The sequence below is a fragment of the Coenobita brevimanus genome, chromosome 115 (assembly GCF_032717465.1).
Source record: "Coenobita brevimanus isolate Jiangsu-jjx chromosome 115, ASM3271746v2, whole genome shotgun sequence".
Lineage (NCBI taxonomy): Eukaryota > Metazoa > Arthropoda > Malacostraca > Decapoda > Coenobitidae > Coenobita > Coenobita brevimanus.
The window spans coordinates 2,169,000-2,180,283 of NC_137068.1; the positions used below are offsets into that span (position 1 = coordinate 2,169,000).

General features: G+C 42.8%; 1 protein-coding gene across 1 annotated transcript in view; it reads left to right on the forward strand.

Annotated features, from left to right (window-relative positions):
• LOC145418603 (uncharacterized) overlaps window positions 1-10,902 on the forward strand; it is a 92,009-nt gene extending 81,107 nt beyond the window's left edge. Inside the window, exon 6 of the mRNA XM_080286971.1 lies at window positions 10,549-10,902. Coding sequence (XP_080143097.1) covers window positions 10,549-10,902 — 354 coding nt within the window. The remainder of the gene's footprint in view (window positions 1-10,548) is intronic.
• The last annotated feature ends 382 nt before the right edge of the window (window positions 10,903-11,284 follow it).

An 11,284-nucleotide genomic window follows, 5' to 3' on the forward strand; every position in this document is an offset into this window, starting at 1 on the left:
GTGGTGCGGCAACCTTCCCTGGCGCTTTTTAGGTAGGCAGCAGTCAATCAGGCAATAGCTCCGTTCACTCCACTGAGACAAGGAACTCTCCCATGTGGGACAGTACACAAGTTTCATCCTGAAGCAGTGACCCCTGGTACATTAAAAAATCCCGATGGTGGTCACTTGACTAACAGGGACCCTCAGTGATCCACAGCCCATCACAGGTCGAAAGTAAGAGTAGTGACCGTTAACTCAGGGTTATCTGTGCAGATCCTAATCTGTGCTTATATTGCTTTGTTTGCACCGAATAAATTGGAAATGTATAATATCGTGACGCAACACTACGTACGGGTACATTGTTTACGGGGTGTCTTGTAGACTAAGGGGGCATGAACTTACATGTACCGTAGCTATAAAAGCAAGTTATTCGGACAGAAAAAGAGTCAGCTGAGGATTTTCATGCAAATACTTGTCTAATTTGTTTTTGAATGTCTCAATTGAGATACTGTTCACGGTATCTGAGGGTAATCTGTTCCAGATATTTACAACTCTGTTAAAGAAGAAGTATTTTGCTTCGTGGGATTGGAATCGTTTTCCCATGATTTTGCAGCCATTACTTCTGGTTTGACTCGACCGGTCTATATCAAAATATTTATTCATGTCTAAGTTGTCATATCCCTTCATGATTTTGAAAACTTCAATAAGGTCCCCTCTTAACCTGCGCTTCGTTAGGCTAAATAATTTAAGTTCTTCAAGGCGTTCCTCATATGGTTTGTTTCTAAGTCGTGGTACCATTTTTGTGATTCTTCGCTGAATTTTCTCTAATTTTTCAATGTCCTTTCTGTAGTACGGAGACCAGAATTGCACACAATACTCAAGATGAGGGCGCACTAGCGAGTTGTACAAGGCAAGTATGACTTTTTCCGATTTAAACTCGAAAGTTCTTCCAATAAAACCCACTAGCTTGTTTGCAATTTTTACCGCATCGGTACACTGCTTGCTTGGTTTTAGGTCATTTGATATTATCACACCAAGATCCTTTTCACTGTCTGTACTTGATAACTGAATATTGTTCATTTTGTAATTTGCATGGACATTGTTACTTCCAATATGAAGTACTTTACATTTTTCTGTGTTGAATTTCATTTGCCATTTTTCTGCCCAGCTTGCTAAAGTATTAAGGTCATTTTGTAACTGCTGCCACTGTAATTTTGAAGTGACTTTACTGGTTATTTTAGTATCATCTGCAAATTTGGATACTTTACAATTTAGACCCTCATCAATGTCATTTATATAGATAATAAAAAGTATCGGTCCAAGTACTGAGCCTTGGGGAACACCGCTGATCACATTACGCCATTTGGATTCCTTTCCGTTTATCACAACTCGCTGTTTTCGGTCTGACAGCCAGTCTTGTAACCATTTTAGCGTCTTTCCTTTTATTCCATGTGCTTCTATTTTTCTCATGAGACGCTTGTGAGGGACAGTGTCAAATGCTTTCTGAAAGTCGAGGTAAATTATATCTACTGCTCTTGAGTCATCGTATGATTTGTAAACATCATGGAAGAAGTCCAGTAAGTTAGTTAAGCATGAACGACGATGTCTGAATCCATGTTGCGAGTCTTCAATTATATTATTTTCTTCTAGATAATTAACTATTCTATCTCTTATGATTTTTTCCATTAACTTGCACACTACTGATGTTAAGCTGATTGGTCTGTAATTTCCTGGGTGCGACTCATTTCCTTTTTTGAAAATTGGTGTTACATTTGCTAGTTTCCATTCGCATGGAACTTTCCCAGTACTTAATGATTTATTGAATAAGACAGAGAGTGGCAGCAGTAACTCATGTTTTGCTTCTTTGAGAATTCTCGGTGATATTTTATCGGGGCCAGGGGTTTTGTTTATGTCCGTACTATTTATGGCTGAAAGGATATCATTATTATGGATAGCATAGTTACTAAGGGCTGTGCTATTTGCTTGGTTTGTGGGTAACAGTAGGTTTCTGGTGGTGTTTTCTACTGTAAAAACAGACGCAAAGTAATCGTTAAGAATGTTTGCCATTTCGACCTCATTTTCAGTGTGTCTGCCATTGTTTGTTTCTAGAGGACCTATTGATGTAGTCATAACCTTTTTCTTTCTAATGTAACTGTAAAATTCTTTAGGATTTGATTTGCACATATTAGCAATGTGGATCTCCAGTGCTCTTTTGCTTTGTTTAATAAGTCTTTTCGATGTGCGGCGTAGATTATCGTATTGTAATTTATCATCATTATTTTGTGTAGCTTTATATTTATGGTATGCCTGTTTTTTGGCTATTAAGTTACTTTTTATTTCACTGGACCACCACTTTGGTTTACTATTTCCAGCTGGACGTCTGTTACGTAGTGGCACACATGACTTTACCACTTCATTAAATTTTTCGGTGAATATTTCCCATGCTTGGTTTATGTCATCGGTTTCAGACATTTGATTCCAATCTGCAGTTGCAAGTAGCGCTCTGAGCCTGTTGAAATTAGCTCTACGATAATCTGGGACCTTTTCTTTGCTCTCCGTTTCTTTTACTTTTTCAGTAGTAATATTAAACTGTATAGTTCGATGATCACTGGAACTAAACTCAGGTCCTATTTCAACGTTGTTGACTAGGTTATCGTTTGTAGTCAAGATGATGTCTAGGATATTGTTTCCTCTCGTTGGGTATTCTACGTGTTGGGAAAGGGCGCTTTCCTGAAGATTCGTATAAAGCTCTTGTCCTGAGTGTGCTGTCAGTGGTTCACCCCACTTTGTTACCGGTAGATTAAAGTCTCCAAAAATTACGCTATCCTCTTGACAACAAATTTCCGCAATTTGATCATAAAGTTTTTCATCTGTCTCAGTTGACTGTGCTGGCGGACGATAGATGAGACATATATTTATTTTGTGTGAATTAATACTTAGCTGAACATAACTGGCATCTATGTTGGTAATACTGGGTTTGGATAGCACAAGGGGATGGAGACTAGTTTTCACATATAGTAAAACACCGCCACCAGCTCGATGTGGTCGCTCACAGCTGAAAATATTGTACCCTGTTAGTGAGTATTCCGCTAGAAAGTCACGGTCAGATGTGTTAATCCAGGACTCTGTGATGCCAATGATGTCATAATTTTCTAGGTAAATTAGAGATTCTAAATCCTCAAACTTGTTACGTAGACTACGTGCGTTAGCATAGCAGACTCTAATTCCGTTCCGAACAGTTGGTGATCTGACTTTGTGGGTATTTACGTTAAGGTTACTGTTCCTGGACGTGCCGCGTTTTTGATCTGAAGAGGGCAACATTATCGTGTAGAAGTCTACCTAGCCGTGCCGCTCCTACTGAGTTCAAATGGAGACCATCTTTCTGGAATAGAGTATGTTGCTCATAAAACTGGTCCCACAGATTGACAAAGTCGACTCCCTCTTGCGTGCAGAGAGATTTGAGCCGGTTATTTGTGCTGAAGGCCTTATCATAGAAACTATTTTCTGCCTTGATCCTTGGGAGTATACCAGATATTATCACATTTGTGGACTTATTTTTGAATCTTTTGATCATTTCATGATACTTTGCTAGCAATTCCTCTGATCTACTGCGCTTCAGATCATTTGTACCAACATGGATAACGTATAGAGTTTGATCATTTGCGTCTTTTGTGACCTCATCGCAGGCTTCTGTGATATCACTTAGTCCACCTCCTGGAAAACAGTACCTCTTTCTGCTGATGGGGGCACGTCCACAAAATTCCTCCAGCTGACTGCGTACAATAGAGTCCCCAATAAGCCTTGTTTCTTCTGTCTCATTTACCGCTTCGGCAAGGATCTGGTAGCGATTATACGTAGTTATGGGAAGATGCTTCCTCGAATCTTTTCCGGGTTTTGCGCCATTTCTTACCATAGTAAAGGGGACTTCGCTTGGCGAGGAACGTACTGAATCGCTGGGTGAGGAAGATACTGATACACTATTATTTGTGACTGCCTGATGGGCGGGGGCTTGTACGAGCTCAGTTTGTACGCTTCTTCCTTCTCGAGTGCTGTTGCTGACTCCTACATTTGCCACTACAAACTCTTTCAGTGTCTCAAACTCTGCCTTGAGTTCCCTGTAATTTCTCTGCGATTCAGCTAAACCATTTTCTAGATCTTTTCTCAAGATGCATAGTTTGCACACAGGCGTCGAAAAGTAATTTGAAAAATACTGAGCCGCAAAGCGACCAGTACACTCCTGGCAGGCCTTTAGGGTAGATGGCATTTTGCAGCAATATTTCCACAATCCCACACAAATAAAAAATAGTATACAACTGGTTAATGGATGTTGTTACAAATGGTCAATTTACTCTATATATGAGATATTGAATTTCTAGGGAGGTTCACTTACTTTTTATATATTATCTTCCTTTACCAGTATAAAAAGAATAGAAAATCTACCTGCTATGGCACAATCCAACCTACATGGATTCTTTTACCAGTGTAAGAGGAACAGAAAATCTGCTTGCTATACAGATGACAAATGTACCATAGTTATCATCTCTTTAATGAAGCAAAAATGGAATGGAAATATAATTACAGATATTGAGGAAGATGGAGGGAGGGAGGGAATGATGGAGGAGGGAGGGAAAGATGGAGGGAGAGAGGGAATGATGGAGGGAGGGAGGGAATGATGGAGGGGGAAGGGAATGATGGAGGGGGAAGGGAATGATGGAGGGAGGGAGGGAAAGATGGAGGGAGGGAGGGAATGATGGAGGGAGGGAGGGAATGATGGAGGGGGGGAGGGAATGATGGAGGGAGGGGGGAGGGAATGATGGAGGGAGGGAGGGAGGGAATGATGGAGGGAGGGAGGGAATGATGGAGGGAGAGAGGGAAGATGGAGGGGGGAGGGAAAGATGAAGGGAAGGAGGGAAAAATGGAGGGGGAGAAGGGAAGATGGAGGGGAAGAAGGAAAGATGGAGGTGGGGAGGGAATGATAGAGGGGGGATTAAACTTTTCGCACACAGATTATGGTGTCTCTCTCTCTCTCTCTCTCTCTCTCTCTCTCTCTCCCTCAGGTAACAATAGCCTGTAAATAACCACTGCCTAGCTAGTGGATCCATTATGGTAAAGGTTTTTCTCATATATAATATTTAACTTTACACCACACAGACTATCCTTGCTCTCTCTCTCTCTCTCTCTCACACACACACACACACACACACACACACACACACACACACACACACACACACACACACTTTTCTTTGCCATTTGTCATTTTCATCTCGTTTATCCTCTCTCTCTCTCTCTCTCTCTCTCTCTCTCTCACACACACACACACACACACACACACACACACACACACACACTTTTCTTTGCCATTTGTCATTTTCATCCCGTTTATCCTCTCTCTCTCTCTCTCTCTCTCTCTCTCTCTCTCTCATCCCTCAAAAGGATAAACATCTACCACACGGTCGGAAGTCCTTGAATTTTAGCCTATCAGATCAACCTCATGGACTGATAAGGAAAATTTAGAACCGATAAAGCTTATACAAACAGCGGTGAGAGAGAGAGAGAGAGAGAGAGAGAGCAAGAAAAGTGTGTGCTCTAGGAGTTAAATTAGAGAGAGAGAGAGAGAGAGAGAGAGAGAATGAAAGTATAATGGAAAAGTATGAGGGGAAGGAGAGAAAATATTAGGGAAGGGAGAGAGAGAAAGTATAAGGAAAGTATGAGGCACGTAAGAGAGGAAGGAAAGAAAATATTAAAGGTAAGAAAGTATAAGGAAAGTATAAGGCAAGGGCTTTGGGAAGGAAAGGAAATATTAGGGAAAGGAGAGAGAAGAGAAAGTATAAGGAAAGTATCAGGGACGTGGAAGACGTGAATTAGGGAAAAGGAGAAAGTATAAGGGAAAGTATTAGGCAGGAAAGTTGGGAAGGAGACAAAATATTAGGGAAAGGAGAAGAGAAAGTATAAGGAATGTATGAGGGATGTAAGAAAGGAGATAAAATATTAGAGAATGGAGTAAAGAGAAAGTATAAGGGAAAGGAGAGAGTATAAGGCAAGTATCAGGAAAGTATAAGGTATGTGGGGGCCGTGGGTGGGCTGGCGTGTGGGTTATTTACTGGCTGTATGTATGAGGGGAGAAAATGTGTGTGTGTGTGTGTGTGTGTGTGTGTGTGTGTGTGTGTGTGTGTGTGTGTGTGTGTGTGTGTGTGTGTGTGTGTGTGTGTGTGGAGAGAGAGAGAGAGTACAAGGGGTGGTAAGCTGTCAGAAGGAAGGGAGGAAAGTGACCAACCGTCCCATCAATTAATATGTAAGCCTCCCCGATTATAGGTGGGGAGGAGGGTGGGGTGAAGGGAGAGGGAATGGGGAGGGAGAGAGAGAGAGGGAGGGGAGAAAGGAGAGGGAATGGGGAATGGAGGAAGAGGGAAGAAGGAATGGGGGAGGAGGAGAGGAGAAGGAATGGGGAGGATGGAAGAGGAGAAGGAATGGGGAGGATGGAAGAGGAGATAGGGGACTGAGAGGGAGGAAGAGGGGAGAGAGGGGATGGGAAGAATGGAAGAAGGAAGAGAGGATGGGGAGGGAGGAAGAGAGGATGGGGAGGGAGGAAGAGGGTAGGAGGAATAGGGAGTGAGGGAGGAGGAGGCAGAGAAAAGGAAGGGGGAGAGAGAAAAAGAAAGAATAATAATGAAGAGATGGAAAAAGAGAAAGAAATGGGAAGAAATAAAAAATGGATGGAGTCTTAGAAGAGAGAGAGAGAGAGAGAGAGAGAGAGAGAGAGAGAATGTATAATATGCACCCTTATCAATCAAGCCGGAAAATGTTATCAGGAATTTGGATACACAATAAATACATGAATGAAAAAAAAAAAACACACAGGAGAAATTCAGATAAGAGATATGAGAATGGGGAATGTCTGGTATGTGGGGACGCTGGCCATCCATTCACTCGATGTAGTGCTGCTTTAGGGTAGGCTAGGGTGAGGGAGATCTAGGGTGAGAGAGGCCTAGGGTGAGATAGTGGATGCTAGGGTGAGGGAGGCTAGGACAAGGGTGGGTCCCTTCACCTACAATTTACCTTAGTTAACCCCTAATTAGCAAGCTCCTTCCTTCCACGGGAGGGAAGGAGGGGAGGGATGGGAGGAAGGGAAGGAGGAGAGGGAAGGGGAGGAAGGGAAGGAGGAGAGGGAAGGGAAGGAGGGGAAGGAGGAAAGGGAAGGGAAGGAGGGGAAGGAGGAAAGGGATGGGAAGGAGGAAAGGGATGGGAAGAAGGGAAGGAGGAAAGGGATGGGAAGAAGGGAAGGAGGAAAGGGATGGGAAGAAGGGAAGGAGGAAAGGGATGGGGGGGAGGGAAGGGAATGAGAGGAGGAAGGGAAGGAGGAGAATGAAGGGAAGGGAAGCAGAAGAAGGATGGGATGTAGGGGAGGAATGGAGGGAGGGAAGGGTGATAGGGAGGAGGAAGAGTGGACAGGAGGAGAGGGAGAAAAATTGAAGAGGAAGGAGAGGGGAAAAAAAACAATGAATGGATGGAAGGAAAGAAGGATGGAAAGAAGGAAGAAATGTCAGTAAAGAAATGAAAGCAAGAATGAAGGAAGGATTAGTGCAAAAGAGAAAGGGAAGGAAAGGAGGGAAGGAAAGGAAGAAACTGAAAAGTAAGGAAGGAAGGAAGGGCAAAAAATGAGAGAGGGATATGAAGGAGAGAAGTAAAGAGGAGGAAGATAAAGTAGAGAAGTTAAAGGAAAGGAAGGAAATGTGTGTATAAAAAGGAAGGAACGAAAAGGATTAAAGGAAGGAAGGAAGGAAGGAGGTAAGGAGACATGGGAGAAGGAGGTAGAGGGAAGGAAAGAAGGAGGTAGAGGGAAGGAAAGAAGGAGGGAGGGAGGGAGGGAAAGGAAGTAAGGGAGGTAAGATTGATGGAGCACAGGAAGGAGGTGAAAGGTATGGGAAGGTGATTAGGTAAAGAAATCAAGAGAAGATGGATGATTGGATGACAGAGAGAGAGAGAGAGAGAGAGAGAGAGAGAGAGAGAGAGAGAGAGAGAGAGAGTCTGCTTAAAAGGGAAGGAAAATATCTGAATCAACAACCTCATCATCCTCACCTTTATCTTAACCACTGATTAATAAATGAAAATGCCCAGGTGTTCAAAGTGTGATAATAATAAATGAATGTGCGAAAATCTTAATGGAAACTGAGTCCTATTTATTCAGCTCCCATAATAATTCATTTATTAATCTAAACATCTTTTCCCCACCATTAAGTACATCAGTAACCCCCTATGTTCAAAATATTTATATGGTTCTTAACACAGTCCTACCATTCTTTGCATACATATATCCTTTCATTTCTCTATTTCAGACACCAGTTGATATCCAGAACTATCAATCTATCTGTCTATAGCCCGACGCCCTAATCCCGCAAAGGGTGGCCGCAGACAAAACGCCTCCAAGTCACTCTGTCACCCACCATTTGACTGCCCTCCCCCCAGCTAACTCCCCCCTCCCTCATATACCTCTCAACTTCATCCCTCCACCTCATCCTCGGTCTCCCCCTCCCTCTTCCTCCCTCCACCTCACATACATACACCCTCTTAGTCAGTCTTTCATTCTCTATTCTCTCTACATGTCCAAACCACCTCAGTGTATTTCTCCTAATCTTTTCAACCACATCCACATCTACCCCACAACGTTCCTTCACTTCTTCATTCGTCAACCTGTCCCTCCATGTCACTCCACATGCTCCTCTCATGTAACTCATTTCCACTGCTCTCACTCTTGACTTGTTCCCCTCTTGCAAGGTCCATGTCCAGACTACTGCTTAAAAAAGAATGTCAGTGAAATGGAAAACTGTGTCATTAATTTCCACACGTCTAACAATAAATTTCCCTCCATTTTCAGAAAGGAGATTATATAAAAAATTACAGCTCGAAATAGAAAGTTTTAACATACTGGAATTTTAATCTTGCATTTTTCAGTTGCTTCTCCATAATCTGATCACTCATTTCTTTTCTCTCTCTTCAGACTATCTATCTATCTATCTCTTGCCAAACGCCTCAATCCCGTTCGGGGTGGCCACAAACAAATCGCCTCCACGTCGCCCTGTCCCTCGCCATTTCACTGCCCTGCTCCCAACTCACAACCCCCTCTCTCATATACCTCTCCACCCCATCCCTCCATTTCATCCTCCGCCTCCTCCTCCCTCTCCCCCCCTCCACCTCACTCACATACACTCTCTTCGTCAGTCTTTCACCCTCCATCCTCTCCACATGGCCAAACCACCTCAGTGTATTCCTCCTAACGCTTCCTATCACATCCACATCAACACCACAACGCTCCTTTATATCCTCATTCGTCAGCCTGTCTCTCCATGTGACTCCACAGGCTCCTCTTAAATAACTCATTTCCACTGCTCTCACTCTTGACTTGTGTCCTTCCAACAACGTCCAAGCTTCACTTCCATACGTTAGAGTTGGTATCACAATACTGTCATGTAGTAACTTTTTCACTTCCATGCTCACTTCCCTGTTTCTTATCACTGCTTTCAAAGAACCAGCAACCTTTCTTCCCTGCTGTACCCTTTCAAGCACTTCACCTTCCAAACCTCCATCCTTACTCATCACAATACCCAAGTACTTAAACTTACTCACATTTTCCAATTCCTCACCATCCAACCTCGCTGTACATTCACTGACTTCACCTCTCTCAAAGACCATCACTTTACTCTTCCCTACATTCACCTTTAGATTCTGTTTCTTATGCACTCTCTCAAACTCATCCACCAAGCCTTGCAGCTCCCCTTCGTCTTCACTTAACAACACAGTATCATCTGCAAACAACAGTACAGGGAGTTTCCAAACACTATCCTCTCTCACCAGGGCCACTCCAACATCCACTACCCTACCTTGTACCTCTTTTATTACCCCATCCATGAACAGATTGAACAACCAAGGAGACATGACACATCCCTGTTTCAACCCAACCTTCAAAGAGAAAAATTCACTCAGTTCACCATCCACACGCACTGCATCATACATACTCTTCACAGCATTCAACAGCTTCCCATCTACTCCATATATTCTTGATATTTTCCACAGTCCTCGTCTATCCACCTTCAGACGAGGGCTGATATCCGAAACTATTACTCAGAAAGTTAGTTAATAAAGTAACTGGAACTGAATCTCGTCTTTGCTTTCACATGTGCAGCTTATATTTCTCTCTCTCTCTCTCTTTTTTTTTTCATACAACAGCTGATATCCAAACTCAAAAAGTGATAAAGCTGTTGGTAATATAATGTAAAATGAGTTTTACCTTTGCTTCAAAATATATAACAATTTTTTTTCTTCCAGACAACAGCTGAGCGTGCTACTTAAAAAGGTGTTAAAGACATCAGAAATATACTGTAAATCGAGTCCTATCTTCCCCATCAAATATTTAACAATTTTTTTTCTTCTTGCAGACAACAGCCAATATCCAAAACCACCGCTTGATGCATGCAACTCAAAAAGGTGGTAAAGACAGCAAAAGTATATTGTAATTGGAGTCCCATTTTCCCAATCAAATATTTAACAACTGATTTTTCTTCCTTCTTGCAGACAACAGCCACTATCCGAAACTACTGCTTGAAGCACGTCCGGCACAAGCGAAGCCGAAGCAGACGCCACCGGAACGGCCTGTGTCCCATGACCCAACTCGAACTGGAGGAACTGAACCGAACGAAGCCCTACCTCAAGTGTGAGCTGTACGAGACCGCAGGGGCGGGGTATCACTATCTCTCGGTGGAGGAGAATGCGAAGTATCTAGCGGTTCGACACAGAAGGGTTCAAAGGCTCATTCGAAAGGGTCGGTCCAGGAAGGTGATCGAGCCCAGGCAACAGTACCGCAATTTTTTGATCATGAGCCGCACAAACATGAGGGACATATACCCGAGTCAGGGAAGCTGTGGCTAAGGAGAGTTTCCCTGAGTAAGACTATGGAACGAAACCCTTATTTGAAACAATATACCAAACGAACTCTTAGATGAGACACTATAAATGGAAAAAACAAACCTGAACGGGTATAGTAAAACTGGAAAAACGAACCCATACATGACGCAATGCAAAAAGAAGCTTCATATGACAAAATTTTAAATGAACCATAAAATGAAGTCCATAATTCAACTGAAAACAAATCATCTGGACATATAAAACTGGAAATCCAAAGCCTCTAATAAAGCACAACAATCAATGTTAGAAAAAAGTGAGCCTAACTGTGTATTGCAGAGCTGCCCACCCTCGTCAGGCACATGCAAGCCAGCCTCCATAATTCCTCCACACTATGAACAATGCATAC